The sequence below is a fragment of the Malus sylvestris genome, chromosome 15 (genome assembly GCF_916048215.2).
Source record: "Malus sylvestris chromosome 15, drMalSylv7.2, whole genome shotgun sequence".
NCBI classification, from domain to species: Eukaryota; Viridiplantae; Streptophyta; class Magnoliopsida; order Rosales; family Rosaceae; genus Malus; species Malus sylvestris.
In genome coordinates, this window is record NC_062274.1 from 10,485,790 (window position 1) to 10,507,377 (window position 21,588).

At 45.2% G+C, this 21,588-nt stretch overlaps 1 protein-coding gene across 1 annotated transcript; it reads left to right on the forward strand.

The window, feature by feature from the left end:
• Positions 1-162: 162 nt before the first annotated feature.
• Positions 163-20,760, forward strand: LOC126603426 (probable uridine nucleosidase 2). Its single transcript, XM_050270269.1, has 9 exons — positions 163-436; positions 570-685; positions 779-838; positions 1,471-1,656; positions 1,740-1,844; positions 1,935-2,031; positions 19,986-20,093; positions 20,184-20,319; positions 20,446-20,760. The coding sequence occupies exons 1-9, from the start codon at positions 376-378 to the stop codon at positions 20,552-20,554; spliced, it is 978 nt and encodes a 325-aa protein (XP_050126226.1). The 5' UTR covers positions 163-375; the 3' UTR covers positions 20,555-20,760.
• Positions 20,761-21,588: the final 828 nt, after the last annotated feature.

The window sequence follows — 21,588 nt, forward strand, 5'->3', positions numbered from 1 at the left end:
CGTGTTTCTCGTACTCTGAAAATTTTCTTTGTAAAGGAAAAGGTCATTTTCGTTTGACCAACATGCCCATTTATTACTGACATATTTTCTGAAATGCCATCACTTTACCGAGTGCGGCTGAGTGGTGCTTCCTATAGCTTATGACCCACGCCGACAGCGATCAGCTGATCAATATAACGCGTAAAATAAAAGCGGCAGTGAGATCAGCTTTCACGCCACTGCAGAGCGCAGAGCACGAACAAACGTGCAATTCGAATTGAATCATCCCAATTCCCAACCATTTTAATTGGTTCTCGTACGATCAATCCAATCCAATCCAGAAAGTGGTTTCCTTCGACTGTTGGATTGATCCAGACTTTCAGTTTCAGCATCAGCATGGCAGACGGGGCAGAGAGGGAAGCCAAGAAGATCATCATTGACACCGACCCTGGTATCGGTAAGTTGGGATGCTATCAATTTCTTTTCTTTTCTTTTCTGTATGTTTGATTAATCTGTGTTTTATGGGGGAGGGGATCAGAAAATCAAGGGAGGATTCTGAATTTGTGTTTTTATGCCGTCTGCGCATGCAGACGATGCCATGGCCATATTTGTGGCGTTACAGTCCCCGGAAGTGCAAGTGATTGGAATTACTACTATTTATGGCAATGTTTATACCACTCTCGCCACGAGAAATGCCTTGCATTTGGTAATCTTACAACATCTGCTTTTTCTTTCTATCTCGCTTTGCATTAGGCATTTTGTTGACTGTCTTGGTTGCGTACTTGTACTTCGGGTTTAGTTGGAGGTTGCAGGGAGAACCGATATTCCGGTGGCTGAAGGATCTCACGTCACAATAACTGTATGTTCTCAACCCATGGCTCAACTTCTTCTTGTCTTCCCCCTATTGTTTTCTGCCTTGAGCTGTTTTTCGGTTTTGTAGTGTCTTCATATCGCATTTGTTTACGAGGGTTGTATTCAATTGAGAATTTGAGAGGCTTTAATGAATTTATAAATTCATGGATTTTTATGGCGTTTAATTGATTTATAGAGATTCCATATACAATTTTGATTCAATTCCCTCGAAATCTCATGGGAAGAGGTGAGATTTGTGGATGCTTAAAATACACTACGAAATCTCTCCAATTCCCTCTAATTCCTCAACTTTATCAAATTCTTTAAAATCAATTTCTAATTGAATATACCTGAAATGTTATAAACTTCTTTAAAATCCTAATTGAATACACCCGGATTTCTAAGTATTTTAATAAACTATCTTAAAATTCTAATTGAATACGCCTCGAATTTCAAAGAATCACTTAAAATCTTGATTGAATACCCATAGATTCATTAAAAGAATTAAAATCCCTCAAAATCCCAATTGAATACACCACCCTAAACCAGTATGTTAAGCCATGTTCTTGCATGTATTGACAGGCTACTGTATGTTAAGATTCATAACTCATCAATTATTTCATCTTTTTCCATGAAAAGAAAGGTACAAAACTTCGCATTGCTGATTTTGTTCATGGTGTGGATGGACTTGGCAACCAAAATTTTCCCCCACCAAAAGGAAAGCCAATTGAACAGTCGGCAGCAGCTTTTCTGGTTGAACAAGCAAGCCTTTACCCTGGAAAGGTCACTGTGGTAGCATTGGGCCCTCTTACAAATATTGCACTGGTCAGATTCTTGATACGTTGCATGGTTTTTTATTTTCAAAATTATTTTTAATCGTTTGTAATACAGTACATCCCTTAATGTAGGCTACTCAACTAGACCCTGCATTTGCAAAGAACATAGGGCAGATTATTCTTCTTGGCGGTGCTTTTGCAGTCAATGGGAATGTAAATCCAGCAGCAGAGGCCAATGTAAGTTGCTTAAACTATTTGCATCTAAGATTCGAATTTTTAAAGACTTCAACTTGAGTTTCTGCAACTCGCTTTACATTCGGAAACCAGATCTTTGGGGATCCAGATGCTGCAGATATGGTATTTACATGTGGAGCAGATATTTTGGCTATGGGGATTAATGTGACCCATCAAGTTGTCTTGACAGGTACTATGTTGCAAAATTTCTAGTCCTTCTAACAAGTTGTTGACCCTAGAAATTACAAAGCCTACGTGGCGCGCAGGCCGAATATATTCTAAGCTAACTACGTCCTTCGGTGATTGCGGGGCGTGCCAACTCGTCGGCCGAGGCTCGGCCGAGGAGTAAATTTGATGATGCTGCGTTGGGTCGCGCTACTGACTTCTGCGTCTTGCGATTGCGGCCGAGAAAGGAACGCGTCTCGGCCTCTTGGGTTCTCGAGCCTGAAGACAAGGCTGCTATTTCTTACAAAGTTCACGAACCGAATTCGGCTTACAATGTGCCGAATGTAATAACTGTAACACCTCACCTCGCCGAGAAGGCTAATGAGATGACCTCGACCAACAAGGATTCGAAAACCCTTCTCGACCGAGACTTGGATAGGCAGTCGACCGTTCTCGCCGCAGTGCTGTTGATGCCAACGGAAGATACTGCGAGACCGACCGACTCTACGGTGACAGAGCTATCTATGCCGACTTAAGATATCACCGGTTGCTTCCACAGTGCTGTTGATGCCAACGGAAGATGTGTCAGCGAAAAAGGAAAAGAAAAAGATCTCAAGTTGTGAGAGTTTGCGCAGGGCAATTTTGTATTGATTTTTGTAGGGTCTTTTCCATTGCTGAATGTCTTGTATTTATAGAAGCAGAACACCGAGCCCGAGTTCTAATCCTATTCGAACTAGGTTTCCTTCTCCGGATTAACGTTACCTCAATCAGTCCTACCTCTGCTAGGACTACGAATCTAGTCCTTAACTGAGCCGGATTCGCCTTCTAGTTTTACTGATCTCGTCGAGGGTCCCTATTGTATTAGGACTCGACTTGCACTCTGATTTAACCGATCTAGGCCTAGAAGCCCATGAGCTGAAGCCCCCATGACTTTCTCGCCGTAGTCTTCCCGGGCCGAAAGTGATACCTCCCTCGGCCCAAACTGCTATTTTGGGCCCAAACATTGCCCCCTCGCTTTTGAGGTCCTCGGCCTGAAACCTTCGGCCGAGTTTCGGCCTTGAAGAAGCGAATCTACCACTCAGGATCCCAATACCCGAGTTCCAAGGCGTATTTATTGAACATGATCGCACGATCTTGATCCTGCTAAACCACTCGCCACGTGACATCCCCTAACATGGCCAATCCCCGATAATGACATCTGAAGCGTGCGCCTGCCCGAACCGTCTCGTCATTATGACCACTATCTCAATCCGCGAGCCATTTCATCAGTCCGTAAGCCCTCCTGTCATCGTGCAGGCGTCGAACCGTCTTTCGTCATTAACTTCGCCGTCACACGTGATCGTGCGCCCCCAAAACCTAAAACCGTCGGTCTTCTCAACCGCATTCCCCAAATGCTCATCATGATCAACGATTCCTCCGGTCGATTTTGCCCTTTGTTTTGAGTTTCGAACGATTGCTCTTCCTCCCATTACTCTATAAATACCGAAATTTCCTCATTTGTACTTTACGTTCTCAAACTTCCTGAAATCCCCTACTCTTGCTCTCAAGTGCATTCCTCCATTCCAAGCTTTCGTCCTCAAATCCCCAACCCAAAAAACCTCCTTACGCTGTGCTTTTACAATGGCCTCCTTCATCTCCAAGCTTTCCCGGGAATGCGACCAGCATCAGAAGATCCTTGATCGGAGCTCGATCAAGAATATACGGTTCGAGAACGACATGAGCACCGTCCACCAAATCCTGGGTCCTCTCTTCAAGGCAACAATCCCGCCGACCATCACTGGTCTTCTCCAGGAACACTGCCTTACACCCTTGCTCCAAGGGTTTGAATGGTCGAGATGGGAGGCGGCAAAGCCCCAAGGCTCCTGGCCCTCGACGACCACCACCTGGGCGACCTGGGTTGTCCGAATGGAACGGCTCTTCGGCGAAAAATGGAAAATCCTGGGCATCTACGACGCCATCCTCCTTTCATCGATGGACATTGTCCCTGACAAGGAGCTGCTCCTAGCCGCTCTATGCTTCTGGTGCTCAGCCACCAACACAATGGTCCTTCCCCTTGGTCCCATTGGTCCCACCATCCTGGACATCACCGCCATTTTGGGGACCTCGGCCACCGGGATCCCTATTGACGCGACCCTCTCCGGGCACCCGTCGAATATCGATCTGAAGACGCTCTTCGACCGTCGAGCCTTCGAAACCCTGAATAGTGACGGTCACATCCCGTCGAGGGATGAAATACAGAAGCTCCACAAGAACTTTCTCAACTACAACACCCTCTACCTTCACTTCGCCGGTCGAGGGGAAGAGGACCTGCGAGAAGGAGAGCATGAAGCCTTCCTCTTCTACTGGTACAATAAATACATTTGTTGTACCAAATCAAACAAATGTTTGGTCGAGAATATGCCAGTGGCCGAAGCCCTGGCCAGTGGTCGCGTCCTGGCGCTGAGTTCTAATATTCTTGCCCACCTCTTCCGTTGCCTGGCCGAGGCGACTCTCCACACGGTGGACCCCCACCAGAATGGCCCTCTCTGGGTCTTCCAGCTCTGGTTGCAGGTGTACTTCGCCTCCCTTCGGCCGGCTATAGCTGATTTCTCAGCAACAGAGGCTCTTGGTCCTCAGCTAGCCTCCCGACCAACGCCTCCTCATCAGGCCGAAGAGGTGTTTAGGTACCTCTTTGCCCTTGACGATCTCACAAGCGACGAATTCCTGATTTGTCGTCGTCGTGATTACCCCCCCTCCATCAAACTGCCTACCTCTACGTGGGCGGCAGATGAGGACGCCGCTCTTCGCCGAACCTGGGGGTCGTTCGTGCTTGCTCGCGACCTTCCTCTCGGCTGCGACGGGAAACGGTCGGGGTGGGAAGTGTACCATCCGAACTTCCTTGCCCGTCAGCTCGGCTATCTTCAGGGCTGTCCCGTCCCCCTTCTCTCTTCCCGCACAGTATTGAGCCGCGGACGCGAGCCTCGCTCTTCAGAAAACGAGTGCAGGACTGCCGCGAAGGAGTTTCAAGAGTACTGCCAAAGATTTCGCCTACGACCGGCCACCCCAGAAACCCATTGCACTGACACCTTCGGTGAGTGGTGGGAAAATTACACTCAAGAGTTCTTCGGTGCGCCGGTCGAGGATGTACTAAACAGGCTCTTCGGTAACCGACCTAAGAAAGCCCCGGCCCCCCATTCTCAAGGTAGTTGTTCAATTCCCCCTTTTTCTTCAACCTTGCCTGTTGTACGCCTTACTGAATTGTCTTTATCCTTTTAGGTAGTCGCCCTTTGAGAAAGACAGAGGTAGTTGCCGCTGCTATGGCCGGGAAAAAATCGGTCGTAGCCAAAAAGGACAAACCTGCTGGTAGGGCCGGGCTGACCAAACGGCCTCGCCAAGAGGCCGGGCCGGCTATCAAGCCTTCCCCGCCTGCCAAGCGGGTCAAGCAACTGGCGAAGAAAGGTGCACGGGAGATCCACGTTATTTCCAGCCACACGACGACTCCCAGTGCTTCCCCTTCTCCCGCCGCCGGCCATTCTGGGGTCAAGAAACAGCCGGCTTCAGCCATAGAGACGATCCCAGCGCGGCCTGCTTCTGTGGCCGGCGAATCAGTCGTACCTCCTTCTGTCGAGAAGGCACCTGTCTCACACCAGGCGGTTCCTACGACCGAGGAAACCTCTCCCAAGAATCCAAAGCCCACGGTCTTCGTGCTGGAAGAGAGTGAGGGGAGCGACGAGGTCCCGCTGGCGCGTCGTCCTCCTACTCGTCAACGAACTCCTCCAGTATCCGAGATGGCGGTTCAACCCGGCCCCTCCTCGGCTAATCGTGGCAAGCACACGGTCGAGGAACCGACCCCGGCGGCCGAACCTCTCGTTCCTTCTCAAGACCAGGACGTCCCTGCCTCCACTGAAGCAGCTGCGCCAATCGGCCCATCGGCAGCTGACCGTGGCAAACGCCTGCTCGAGGAACCCGAGGCCACGGCGGAATCGCCGATCCATCCTCAAGACCAAGGCTTCCACATCCCTCCACAAGAGGTTACCTCGGCTTTTGTAAGTACCTTCGATTTTCCTCCTGATTGCTTTTCTGCTTTAGAATTCTAAACAAGGAAAAACTAAATGTCAGGTGCCTGTACATTCTTTTCACCGTCAATTCTATGCGCCGAAGGGCGTTATCTATATTTCCTGGCCACCTCAGTGGCCATCAAACGTAGATAACCTCCATCGGCCTCGTGAAGTGAGAAGCAATCTGAGACACTGGGCTCGGCCATTGAGTTCTTTAGGTTCGAGCAACGACCCTGGGGACATGGCCGAGGTCTCCTCTCAGCAGGTTAAAAAACGACACCTTCTTGCTATTCTTGTCATGACTTCCTTTAAGCTTAACCTTGTTTATTCGTGCAGGCTTCATGGGAGGTTGAATTCAAAGCTCTCATCTCCAGTACGACTGCTGAGTCTGGCCCTTCGGCCGCTCCAACTGAGGCTGCCGATCCAAGCGCCCTAACCCAGTTGCGAGAAGTCCTGTCGCTCTCTTCATCGCAAGTACTTGAGCGCAACGGTCTTGATCTGCTCGGCGTGTGTCTGAACGACCTTGGGGCCGACGGTCGCCTAAGCGGAGATGCCATTGTTCGGGCATCGTCTGCTTTGGAGCGCGTTCGGGAGACATTTGGCATCTTCCAGACTGCTCTGAAGGCCGAACAGGACCTGCAAGCCGCCACGGCCGTTCAAGACACCCTCCGTCCGAAGATTGACGATCTACGGGCAAAAGGAGAAGCGTTAGCCGAGCTCGACCGTCAGATGGCCGAACTAACAAAACGCCGGTCGGTCATTGCTTCTGAACTTGCGAGGGACTTCGAGTCAGGCGGGAAGGATCGCCTAACTGAGTATGCGGCGGCCAAAAAACGGGTCGAGCGCCTGAGGCTAGACAAAAAGAATCGGCAAGCCGAAGTCACCATGGCCGACGTGCGGTGGTTGGAATTGAAAGCTCTGCTCAGCACTCTTCTTCCCTCGTCTCCTTGAATGTATTTAGACCTACTCATTTTTGTAATACCTGTCAATTTTAATGGAATGACTTTTCCTACAACAAACTTTTTATTCACGCATTTCCCATGTGACCGGATAGTATTTCTTCAAGAACTTCCCATTAATTGGTAATTTGTGAACTACTCCAGTTCGGTCTTTAAGATGATACGCCCCTTTACCGTATACCTTATGCACAATGAACGGCCCTTCCCAATTCGGCGACCACTTGCCGAACCTAGGATCTTTTATTCCTACGGGCAACACCGTTTGCCACACCAATTCACCCTCGCCGAACGTTTTCTGTCGTACCTTTTGGTTATAGGCTCGCTCGGCAATCTGTTTCTGTGCCACCAGTAAGTTATAAGCGTCAAGTCGCGCTTCTTCCAAATCTTCTAGTTCCTGTCTCATGGACTGATTATATTCGGCGCTAAACAAACTACTTTGTTCAATTAATCGCAACGAATTTATGCTCAACTCGACTGGTAGCACCGCATCGTGTCCGTAAGTCAATGCGTACGGGGTTGTTGCAGTCGCCGATCGGGACGACGTTCGGTATGCCCATAATGCCTCGTTCAACTTCAAATGCCACATGCCAGGCCTCTCTTTTATTATTTTTTCGAGGATGCCAATCAACACTTTATTACTTGCCTCGGCCTGCCCATTCGCCTGTGGATAATACGGTGTGGACTGTTCCAGCCGAATTTTCAAATTGGCCGTGTATTCCTTAAACCTTTCGGCTGTGAAGATTGTTCCATTGTCGGTTATGATCGTTTCTGGCACACCGAACCGGGTCACAATGTGTTCTTCCACGAAATCGCAAACTTCTTTAGACGTTAATTCGGCATATGATTTTGCTTCGACCCACTTAGTAAAGTAATCAGTTGCGACTATTATCCATGCATGCTTAGCAGCTCCAGAAGTCGGCGTGATTTTGCCGATTACGTCCATGGCCCATCCTCTAAACGGCCACGGCTTAATGACCGAATGTAGCGATTCGGCCGGGACCCTTTGTATAGGCCCATGGATTTGGCACTGCACGCATCCTCGTGCAAACTCGATACAATCTTTCAGTATTCTCGGCAAAAAATAACCGTGTCGTCGGAGTAGCCATCGCATTTTTCGTCCAGACTGGTGAGCTCCGCATACCCCTTCATGAACCTCTGCGATCGCTCGAGCACTCTCTTGAGGGCCGAGGCATAGCAATAACAAACCATCTTCACCCTTTCGGTACAACTCGCTCTGGTACGTGACATAGTTCGTGGCGTGAGCCCGTGTCCTGCGACTGTGTTTTCCGTTAGGATTGTCAAGGTACTGCATAATGGGCTTTCTCCAATCATCTGGTACTGCCTCGGCCGCGCAAATTTCTATAGAGTCCTGGTCCTGCCGATCCAACAACGAAGGCAAGGACATGACCCTGGTGCGTATCACATTGTCTCGACGGAGGATTTGCTGATCAACCAAGGCCGGGTATAATTGTTGTAATATTGGTATCTCCCGACCTAGCTTGCCCCCCAGGAGTTGTGCACCGGAGGCGATTTGAGCCAATTCGTCTGCGTCGGTATTATGAACCCGAGAAATATGCTCGAATGTAATGCCGTCAAAGGACTCGGCCAAATAGCTGGCGATCATGTGGTAAGGCGCCAGAGTACAACTCATGCAGCGAAAAGACCCATTAATTTGGTTAATTACTAGTTCAGAATCCCCGCGGACGAGGACACGAGTGGCATGTAGGTCAAGAAGGAGGCCTAGACCAATGACCAGAGCCTCGTACTCAGCCTGATTATTGGTACAGTCAAAATCCAATTTGAGCGAAAAATACCAACGATCGTTGTGAGGAAACTGAATGACGATGCCTGCACCGGCCGAGGACGAAGTACTGGAACCATCGAAATACATCGTCCAATAGTTGTCGCGGGTCACCACCATGCCAATCTCAACATCAGCACCCCCGAAATCATAAGGCGAAGGGTGCTGGGCAAGGAAATCGGCCAACGCCTGTCCCTTCACAGCTTTTTGCGGCACGTATTGCAAACTAAACTCGGACAACGCCATCGTCCATTTCCCAATTCGGCCCTTCACAATTGGCCGGGTAAGCATGTACCGGATAACGTCGGTCTGGGCAATGACTTGGGTGACCGACGGGAGCATGTAATGCCTAAGCTTGGATGCAGCGAAGAACACGGCGAGACAGAGCTTCTCAACGGCGGAATAATTGATCTCCGGAGGACTCAGATTACGGCTGAGGTAGAAGATAGCCTGTTCCCGGCCGGCATCATTGTCTTGCGCGAGGAGGCAACCGATGGACTCGGCGGCCGCCGAAATGTACAGCTTGAGAGGCTTACCGCGCTGAGGAGGGACCAGGACAGGTGGGTTTGTAAGGGAAACCTTGATCTGTGTGAACGCCGCCTGGTGCTCCTCATTCCACATGAACTTATCGGAGTCCTTGAGCTTCAAAAGTGTGGAAAAGGCTTTCATTTTACCTGCCGAATTAGCAATAAATCGGCGTAAAAAATTGATCTGGCCGAGTAAGGACTGTAATTGTTTCTTCGTTGTTGGGGGTGGGGCGGTGATGATTGCGCGTGCCTTGTTCTCATCGACTTCAATCCCACGATGATGTACGAGGAAACCAAGGAAATTCCCGGCCGATACACCGAAGGCACACTTGGCAGGATTCATCTTGAGGTTGTGCTGACGCATACGGAGAAAAGCCTGTCGGAGATCGTCCAGATGTGTCTGTCGGCGTTTAGATTTGACGACAACATCGTCGATATAAACTTCGACGATGGTGCCAATTAAATCATGGAAGATGGTGTTCATCGCCCGTTGGTACGTGGCGCCGGCATTCTTGAGGCCGAATGGCATGACAACCCATTCGTAAGTGCCGAGTGCCCCCGGGCACCGGAAAGCAGTTTTGTGCACATCGGCTTCGGCAATAAATATTTGGTTATATCCGGCATGTCCATCCAGAAAAGATAAGATCGCATGATTCGCCGCGGCATCGATTAACAGATCTGAAATCGGCATTGTATACTCATCTTTGGGCGTTGCCAGATTCAGATTGCGAAAATCGGTACAGATGCGCAGTGCACCACTTTTCTTTAATACAGGAACAATATTCGCCAACCATTCGACATATCGAGCTGTCCGAATGAACCCGGCTTTCAAAAGCCGAACTAATTCGTCCTTAACACTGAGTTGTACTTCGGTCGAGAATCGACGAGGTGGCTGACGGAAAGGCTTGAATCCGGGCTTAATACGTAATTCATGCTCGACCAAAGCACGATCTAAGCCGGGCATTTCATGATAACTCCAAGCAAAACAATCTTTGAATTCCGTAAGCAAAGCCCGCAACTCGTCCTTCATTTGTTGAGGAAGTAACGCACTAATAAACAAAAGTCGTGGGTCATCGGCCGTCCCAACATTAATCTCTTCCAAAGGGTCCTTGACAAGGGGCCGATGATCTTCGAGCTTGGCCGGGGCGGCTCGAATTTTATCAAAAGATAATACAGGCCCATTATCTCCCTCAGCAAGGAACTCGACGAGGTTGACACCCGAATTTGGTTGTTTGGATATCGTATACCAATGGGCCAGCAGTCGTTCCATAGTAGATGAAACCGCGGCCCTACGTGCTTCCCGATCGGCGTCAAACATCGGTTTCGGGGAGAAAGTTAGCTAATCCGAGTCTCGCCGAATCCTGCTGGACAGTCTCGGCGCCAACCTCGATAGCTTTCTGAACGGAAATCCGAGTCGGCCGTCCTTCTTCATTGAAGCCTTGCAACGTAATATAGCCGACGTGATCGTCATAATACCGTGCTTGAATCATGTTGGCTTCGAAGGGCTGGCTATCGGCCGGATGAACAGTGACCGATTTGCCGTCCCAAAAGACAAGCACTTGGTACAATGAGGAAGGAATACAGCTGGTTTGATGAATCCAATCTCGGCCGAGCAATGCATTATACTCGGTTTTGGAATCAACCACAAAAAAGGCGGTCATATGGGTGCGACCGGCAATATTCACAGTTAACGGAAGCACACCTTTGGTGTGGGACTTGTCGCCGACAAAACTGCTCATTGTGATCCCTGACGGAATAAGTTCGTCATTGGAACGGCGTAAGGCCTTCATGATGTTCAGGGGCATGATATTGACAGTAGCTCCACAATCGACAAAAACCTTAGAAACCGGATATCCCTCGATGTGTGCCGTTACATACAATGGCTTTAAATGGTGAAGCTTGGCCGATGATAAACGAGGGAACAATTCGGCCAAAGCGGCCTTTAGGCTATCATCTCTTGCTGTTGACTCGCCTTCAGCAATCGATATAAAATCAACATGACCAGGTTCCTCGACAACCACATCTCCATCGAGGAAATTTGGTTGAGCCGTGCTTGATTGAAAATCGGCAGGTAATACATGAACCATACTAATTTCCATATTATCCAGGACGGACGGGCCCATCTGGTCGAGACCCTCCTCGTTCGGTTGGTTAGCGACTACGGACTTGGTTGTCGTCAGAGTCGGACAACGAGATTCTTCCGTCCCTTCAACAATGTCACCCGGCGGAGCTGCTTCGGCCACTTGTTGGCTCCGCGTGACCGCCTCAGGTAAGGTCGAGATTGACAATGAGCTTGGGGTCAAGTCCTGAACCTGCTCCTGGTAGTGTAGCCGAGCATCCCTAGTGTCGAGATAAGCATCAAGACGGGCAATACGGGCGATTTCATCGGTCGTAAGGCCGAAGAGAGAAACTGCTGAAAATACTTCAAAGTGATACCGTAAATACTGAAGGTCCTCTAGCGAGAAAGGAAGGTCAGCGACATCGATATCGGTATACGGGTCAACTTCAAATCCAAAGACACGAGCTTCTCGTATGTGCTGGAACCTTGCTTTCAATCCTGGATCTGAGGTCTTCTGGATGATCCGCTCAGCATCCGGACAAGCCAAGACAAGATCAATGGTGTCCTGACATGCCTTCGGCAAACCATACAAATCGTTGGCCGAATGTTCCTTATGAAATTCTCGCATATATTCCAAAGACTCCCCAAGGAACGGGGGGTGCAAATTCCGTCGAATTTTGACCAAAGGCTCTTGGATAGCTATCGGGGATAATTTGCTTTCGGCCTTTTGCCTGAAATGTTCAACACGTGCCTTCATTTCCCCTGGTCGAATGAGAAGTTTGATCCGCTTATCGGCTTCTTCAAACATGGTCTCGACGTCTTGACCGACCAGCCGTTTTCCCTGAGCCAACTCTGTCATAATTGGTGGAGGTGGTCGCTTTTCATTAGTGGCAACTGTATCCTTTGGTCGCCACTTAGGGGCCGAAGTTTCTTGGGCTGCTTGTCGGCGAGCCATGCAATCCATCCGTTGATGCCGGCGTTTCTGAGATTTGGACAACGCGGTATAGACGCCCTTCGAAGAATGGTACGTATACCAACGTTGATCTCTAGGCTCAGGAGGCTTGAAGGTCTTTTGACTCCGTGATGATCCTGAACTGCTAGAATTACGCTTATAGTAATCATCGTCATAAAATGAAGCATCAAAATCGAGGCGCCGCCTGACCGGGGGTGTCTCTTCCATCCGTACTTTAGGACCGAGCCTCCCAAAAACCCCATGATGTTGGTCTTCATTGGCTATCTTTTGCCGAGTTACGGCCACGGGTTGCGAAGAAGGTTTCTCTTCTGGTTCACTGTCGACCTTCGCTTTACATTTCCTGCACAGAACCGCTGTCCCACTATCTTCATCGGCGCTATACTCCGTCAAAGATTTGACAATAGCGGGCCCCGTTAAGGCCGCAGATAGTTTATTTGAACGCGAATCGGCCATGAACCGTGGCCGAACATTCTGATTCCGCGGGCGTTGTGTCTCAACCACTTCAGCCTTGCCTTTCCCTTTGTCCTTGGGTAGGTACGCGTCGACCATATTTACTGTTGCCGTGGGGAACGGATCAGTATCAACACTCATCCTCTTCTCGGGGAACTTCAGTTTGCCATTATCAATCCAGCTTTGGACGTTATCACGAAATACGACGCAATTGTTTGTCGTGTGTTTGCTCGAATTGTGGTATTTGCAATACACCTTTCCTTTAAGCTCCTCGGCCTTAGGAATGTTATGACCAGGCCGAAGCTTAATGATTCTTGCTGATAACAGTTGGTCAAAAATTGCGTCAGCCTTGGTAATATCAAAAGTATAAACCTTTGACGGTTTCGATGTTCCTTCAGTGGCCGAGCGACTTTTGGCTTCTCTAGAATCAACCTGAGTTAATGCCTTGCAAATGTATGGTTTATCTATTACTATCTCAGCCGCATCCACACTAACACATTCATCCTCGGTTGATGCATAATTGACAGTAGGGTTCTTGTAAATCGTTCCCCGAGTTGGAGTCTTCGAAGTCTTTTCCTCGCGGAGCAAATAATCGTACTGCTCGACATGCTGGGCCAATTCGTACATGTCCCGAAAATTTACCCCCAATAATTTCTTTTTGTATTCGACGTCAAGACCATTCAAAGCAAGTCTGACAAATTCGACTTCGGGTAAGGGCACTCGGCACCAATTCCTAGCCGATTTAAACCTAGTAAGATAATCCATTGGTGACTCATCAGACGCTTGAGCCATCCGTGCTAATGAAGAAACTGACATCTCCATCCCCGGCCGATAAAATTGCTCGTGGAACTTCTCGACCAACTCCTCCCAGTTTTGGACGGAATTAGGCGGGAGATTGATGTACCAGGCAAATGCCGAGCCGGTCAATGAAAAATTGAACAGCCGTAACTTGTGGAAATCACTATTCACATCTCCACATTGCGCGGTGAAACGAGCCACGTGCTCCAACGAAGACAGGGACGATTCACCAGCAAAAAGACTAAAATCTGGGATCTTGAAGCCCTTCGGGTATCCAAACGTCTCAACGTAAGCTGGGTATGGATGAATAAACTTGGGAAACTTCGGCCCTTTCTTCATAGCGGAGTCGATCATCCGCTGAACTTCGGTCATATCAACAGATGCTGCTTCGACCCTTTGGTCGGTCCCGTCTGACCTACTGTTCGACCCTCCTCCCTTCTCTAAGTTAATTGTTTTGAGCGGGGAAAGAATAGGCCCGGCCGGTACAATCGGTGCCGGGTTGTTTTCTGGCAAGCAAGTTTGGCGAAGATCAAAAGGCCTGCTGCCACCAACTTGGCTAACCAGCATTTCGAGCAGTTTGGTTTGCCGATCATTGGCACTGAGTATCGCGTCCTGCAGCTTGTCAATGCCTCGACTGAACGTCTGCTCGACTGACCGAGACTGCTCGTCCAGTCGCTTTCGGAGGAATGACCTCGTTGGTGGGTCTGTTCCTTCACCACCATCCTCATCACATTCCTCTATTATCCCTTCATTGAGAACGCATGTGTTTCTGTTTGGGATCTCTAAACCACGGAGTTGACCGCCGAGATTAAGTTCTCTCTCTCGGCGAGTCGCGCTCGTGGACTCAGGTGTACCAACGCTAAGGGGATTCTGCGCCTGTGGCACACTCTGTCCTATGCTCTGACTCGGTAAATCGGCTGTCGACTTTCCCATAGCTGTTTTTTTTTTTACCGATCGTGTTTCAATTGGCATGAACTTCGTAGTTTAGCACTGGGTCCCACTGGGCGTGCCAAAATGTTGACCCTAGAAATTACAAAGCCTACGTGGCGCGCAGGCCGAATATATTCTAAGCTAACTACGTCCTTCGGTGATTGCGGGGCGTGCCAACTCGTCGGCCGAGGCTCGGCCGAGGAGTAAATTTGATGATGCTGCGTTGGGTCGCGCTACTGACTTCTGCGTCTTGCGATTGCGGCCGAGAAAGGAACGCGTCTCGGCCTCTTGGGTTCTCGAGCCTGAAGACAAGGCTGCTATTTCTTACAAAGTTCACGAACCGAATTCGGCTTACAATGTGCCGAATGTAATAACTGTAACACCTCACCTCGCCGAGAAGGCTAATGAGATGACCTCGACCAACAAGGATTCGAAAACCCTTCTCGACCGAGACTTGGATAGGCAGTCGACCGTTCTCGCCGCAGTGCTGTTGATGCCAACGGAAGATACTGCGAGACCGACCGACTCTACGGTGACAGAGCTATCTATGCCGACTTAAGATATCACCGGTTGCTTCCACAGTGCTGTTGATGCCAACGGAAGATGTGTCAGCGAAAAAGGAAAAGAAAAAGATCTCAAGTTGTGAGAGTTTGCGCAGGGCAATTTTGTATTGATTTTTGTAGGGTCTTTTCCATTGCTGAATGTCTTGTATTTATAGAAGCAGAACACCGAGCCCGAGTTCTAATCCTATTCGAACTAGGTTTCCTTCTCCGGATTAACGTTACCTCAATCAGTCCTACCTCTGCTAGGACTACGAATCTAGTCCTTAACTGAGCCGGATTCGCCTTCTAGTTTTACTGATCTCGTCGAGGGTCCCTATTGTATTAGGACTCGACTTGCACTCTGATTTAACCGATCTAGGCCTAGAAGCCCATGAGCTGAAGCCCCCATGACTTTCTCGCCGTAGTCTTCCCGGGCCGAAAGTGATACCTCCCTCGGCCCAAACTGCTATTTTGGGCCCAAACACAAGTATACTTCAGATTTGGGATTTCTAGCACAGCCTTCGAGAACACTTTTCGCAGAGCCTTTAAACCTCACCAGGAGTTCAATCAATTAGCCTGTATGTAAAAATTCCACAAAATCCACTTCCTTGTATAGTTCTTCTGGAAATCCTAAAATACACCTCCTGGAATCCATGCCGGTAATTTGCTGTTTTGTGCCAAATTGATCATTTCTCTGGATAAAGTTCTGGTATCAGTGAAAGCAGTATGTTGGAAATGGCCGCTTGATAATTAAAATTCCTTTAGGAAAACTTCATATTGTTGGAAATTATATATTATAATATGAAATATTGTAATATATAATTTTAATAATTGAATGAAAAATAGTGTTAACCAACATCTTAGAACGGTTATGTTGTTTAAGTGATATTCCCTTGATAAGTGATGTATACTTATAGTGAAAAGTTACATCTCTTTAATAAGTAGAAGTTGGATTCTATATAAACCCATGAAACCATTGGTATTAGATATAGAAAATTAGAGTTAATTTTTACTCTTGAGAAATAGCGTTTCCCCACTTTGTTTCTTAACTGATTTGTGTGTCAAATTCCGAGTCGTGTCTTGAGAGTACGGAATATATAAAGTTCGCCAAAGTCCGAAGATTGAAGTGATTTGACTTCGGATTATAGATTGTTGAATCCTAGGAGATAGACGCCTATCGAACTACAAGCACAAGAGTAGGGGCGAAATTCTATCTTTAGGACATTGCATTTATGCAATCCTCAATCTCCAAGTTTGTCAGTTTTTCTAACTTTATCTCTAATTGTTTATATTAATCTTATATATAATTGATGTTATGAATTTTTTTATGATTATTATCATTGGAGTTATATTGTTATTTATCATATTTTCTATTATTGGTCCAACAATCTAAAGATAGAACTTTATCTCTATGGAACAATTAGAAGATATGGATGTGAGAAATTAATCTCATAATGTAGAAAGACTTACATCATAATATGTTAAATGAGTCTAGCCATCATTTGCCGTCATTTGGAGGAAAGAAACATTTCTCTAATATGGAGAGAATTGTCGCTGGCTTTGAATACAGAGAAAGAAAAGTGAGAAATCATGATGATACTCGGGTGGATATTCATATATATATATATATATATATATATATATATATATATATTATCAGTTGATTGAAATATGATGGGTGGTTTCTTGCATCTGCTTATACTCACTAGTCATGCAATTGGTTTATGTGTTTTACATATGATTGATATTTGTATGTGTCGATACATTATTAAATACTTTAAACCCAAGATATGCATACTAGTTGTACACCGTTTGAGGAACCACTAGACTGAACCATGCACATTGGTTGTTTTGTGGTAATTTATAGCATATATGTTAATTTATATTATGTTTCAGTGATTAGTTTTAGAACTTTATATATATGGGGCAATTTTTATTCAACTAGTGTCAATATCTAGATGGAATTAAGCCACTCAATTATACTTAAAACATGTAGATAACTTCCCAACAGCACGGTTATTCATGAACTTGGTTCATGCAGAGTCTGGAACTCATACCTGTTCATGAAAAAGTACATATTTGTATATACTGACGATCAGTCATTGGACTGGTATCCTTGTGTCAAGGCCTATAGGAATTGGTATGATTGTAGATGATATGAAAATATATCTCTACATATGCATTACTTGGCGGAAGGGCGATATGCTGGAAAGGCATGACCATTTTTGTAATCGCCTGTTTCTTTGAAAAAACAAAAATTCAAAAGTAAAAATTTATGGGCAAATGCAACACTTGACGAAAAGGTGTTAGTAGTTTGTATGGGAATTGTTTGGGTGTTTTGGACAACAAAAAGTTCTGGAAAACAGAATTCCATACCAAACGGTTATGTTTGCTAAATAGATGGATGAAAATGTATGACTGTTCGTTGACACCGCATAGGCACATGCATATCCTTACAAGTAAGATTTTACTTATGTGGGGCATGTCATGGAGATCCATCTAAATTTCATATTTGGTGTGGTTATGATTTTGGTTACCTTTTTAGATTGTAACCGAATGGTACCGGTTGAGTAGCATCATTCAATTAGTTTGAAATGCTAACGGGATGGAGTTGGAATGGTGCGATGAATATGGTTATCCCATATTGAAATCTGGATTGCAGACATGATTCAATATAAATTAGGCCTTTGATTTTTCTACCAAAGGGAACGTAATGGTTGCTTGATTCTAAATTGAAATGACCATGAATTTTTATATATTTATGAGGAAATATCATGAATGTGCAGTTTGAAAGGAGCTGTGAAAACACATGCAGAAAACCACACAAGAAGGTGCTGATGTGATTATTTTTACAAGCCGTTGCAACTATTTGCAAAATTGTGTTATTAGTCTATAGAGAAGCAGTTTTCAGACTAATAATTGGCTCTAGACACTAGCGTTGCTAGTAATTACTAATTAGAGTGGTGTTAGAATTGCAAAGAAAGTGAGACTAATACAAGTACTAGCAAAAGAAGACGATCAGTTTTATGATAAGTATCATAAAAGGAATCTTGCGGTGCCCATGTTAGTCATGGATGAAACCAAAGGAAATTCCTTTGAAAGGAATTATACACTGGAAGTGTGGGGGTCTTATGAAAAGGAAAAGACTAGACACTCAATGTGAGAGGAATAATACATTGGAAGTGTGGGGGTCTTTGAGAAAAGAAAAGACTAGACACTAAAATGTGGGATATTTGGAAAAATGTATTATACCTGATGATGTTTATTAAGTAAGCATATGAATGATAATGCATGTCTTATATTGGCTTGTCAAATAAGGCAAAGAACAATGTCTAAATTAGGAAGAGTAATTTGCATTTAAAAGAGATAATAAGCAATATCTCTTATTATGGATAACTTGTTTAAGGTATGGCAAGGTTAGATACCTTCTTACAAATACCTTAAATGTGGGGGAGTTTACCCAAGTGTTAGCAAATTACATAGTAATTAAGTCCTAATATAATTTAAGGACTTGACATTTCAAACAATGTCAAACAACTACTCTTATATGAAATACAATTTCATAAGATGGATTGTGCACACCATTAAAAATAGTCAACCTAGTAGTGGATCCAATTATTAAAGGTTAGACTAGAGAGTAAGTTGATCATCGAGGGGAATGAGGCTCAAGCCAACATAACTAATGAATCAGCCGAGCGGAAACCTAACTTAGTTGATTGGAGATCCCATGGTTTAAGTTCAATAGGCAAACTGGTTGGGCATGATTCAAAGAAGTTAACACACTATATACCTCATTCCTATGGTGGAAGAAGTGTGTTGTCTGCAGAAGTTTTAGGTTGTATATTTATACTTAATGACAATGATATTTTATAAATAAAGAGGAATAGAGCAGACTATTCTTAATCAGTGGTCACCTATGTGAGAGTAGAAGTGGGTCGCTTCTATGAGAATGAGATGGCTAAATTCTCTAAAGCTCTCATAAATCCGGGATTTGTTCAGGACCAAAATGAACACAACCGTATGAACCGGAATATATTAGGATTAGTGATGTGTGTTGCTTATTGTCTCGGTTTACTACTGCGGTGAACAGTTCAAGATTTTATATTCACTGCTTCACCAAGTAAATCCGATAAGTATTCACTAGGGTAGGTTCAAGTCCAAAAGACACCTCTCCCGATGCATCTCTTGTCCGCCTGTACTCTCAAATTCTTCCTAATTTTTCATTTATGTGGGGGATTGTTGGAAATTATATATTATAATATGAAATATTGTAATATATAATTTTAATAATTGAATGAAAAATAGTGTTAACCAACATCTTAGAACGGTTATGTTGTTTAAGTGATATTCCCTTGATAAGTGATGTATACTTATAGTGAAAAGTTACATCTCTTTAATAAGTAGAAGTTGGATTCTATATAAACCCATGAAACCATTGGTATTAGATATAGAAAATTAGAGTTAATTTTTACTCTTGAGAAATAGGTTTTCCCCACTTTGTTTCTCAAATGATTTGTGTGTCAAATTCCGAGTCGTGTCTTGAGAGTACGGAATATATAAAGTTCGCCAGAGTCCGAAGATTGAAGTGCTTTGACTTCGGATTATAGATTGTTGAATCCTGGGAGATAGACGCCTATCGGACTACAAGCACAAGAGTAGGGACGAAATTCTATCTTTAGGACATTGTATTTATGCAAGCCTCAATCTTCAAGTTTGTCAGTTTTTCTAACTTTATCTCTAATTGTTTATATTAATCTCATATATAATTGATGTTGTGAATTTCTTTATGATTATTATCATTGGAGTTATATTGTTATTTATCATATTTTCTATTATTGCTCCAACACATATTACATAAATCATTGTAATCCAGTTTATTTTACTTTCATTATGCTACATGAAGATGCTGATCGAGAAACGCTGGCAATGTCAAATGGAAAGTTTGCTCAATACTTGTGCAAAATTTTAGATGTGTACTTCTCCTACCATCACGATGCGTATAGCACAAAAGGTTAGTTCACTAAAGTGTCGATGAAAGCCAAATGGAATGAAATTTCCTTAAATTTTGGACATACTGATGGTTGATTTAATCATGGTGTAGGAGTTTATCTTCATGATCCTGCAGTACTTGTTGCAGCCGTTAATCCTTCACTTTTCACTTACATGGAGGGTGTTGTTAGAGTCCAGACAAATGGCATCACAAGAGGACTCACAATTTTGTACAACAAACAGAAAAGGTAGAGCCCTTCTATTCGTGTTCCAGATAAAGGGTAAAACGGTAGCCTAGTAGAGGTATACCATTGTTTTATCTGCATCTAAATCCTGTTGATATATTTCTATGTAACTAATGTCGATACATATAGGTTTGGTGAGGTGACGGAGTGGTGTGATAAACCCACAGTGAAGGTAGCAGTGACGGTTGATGCCCCCACAGTTGTGAAATTGGTTATGGAACGGCTCATTGAGTCTTGAAGTGCTCTGCTTAAGCTGCACATGCCGCGGGTTTGAGCCTCAAGGACTTGGCTCCAGACTCCAGCTGGTTCGTGTTCGTCACTGCTGTTAGGTTGTGTTGTGCTTGCTTGGTGTTTAAGGCATCCTGTTTGTATACTTCTGCAGCACTATCATGTACAATTAATCATGTGCTTCGTACAATTGTGAGAATAAAATGGTTTCTAGTCTGTTTCTTTGTGTTGGTGGCAATAGTTTTTCGTGGTGACAAGTAATTAATCATGGAAGCGGGTATGAGTTACGAGAATGAACATGTGATATACAACTCCCGTAGTTATCCCATATATACCTTTGTTTTGCAACTATGTCACCACGTAGGGTATGATGATGTGGTAACAATTAATCATTTCATTCATTTGGTTGTTAATAAATGCAAATGATAATTCGATCTTATAAATCTATTCCTTACAATTAAACACGCTCAAACTATATATCAACCTAAATATTAATGCTTAAAAAATTAAAAAAAAAAACTCTAGCTGGTGGATTCGTCATGGCAATCTACCATTTCTATGGCCGGAATGACTTACAGAGGCATTTCAGCCTCCCTTTGTCGCCATTGTATGATTCACGAGTGCCTGTAATTGAACCTAGAATGTGTCATGTGAAATACGAGCTTGAAATTCGTTCCCAACTACTAGACCAGGTGATCACACCACCACCTTTCATGGATCGAGAAGTGCATGTTGCTCCAGCTCGGGTGTTTTCACCACCACCTCCCATGGATTTGTCTTCGACAACTTTATTGCCTTCGATGACTTTGTTGCTGATGAATTCTCTCACCAGCTTCCTTTGGTTCGTTGCTACTGTTCCGACATCTATGATGCTCTGTGAAGATTGTTGGAGTTGTCTTTCCATCATTTTTGAGGAGTTGTTTGGCTGAATTTTTGGCGTATGTTGGGTGGATGTTTTTCAGCGATGCCCCGACGTCGATCGCAAGAAATTTAAAATTTAATATTAAATAACTTATATATCCTAATATGCAATGACAATGTCAA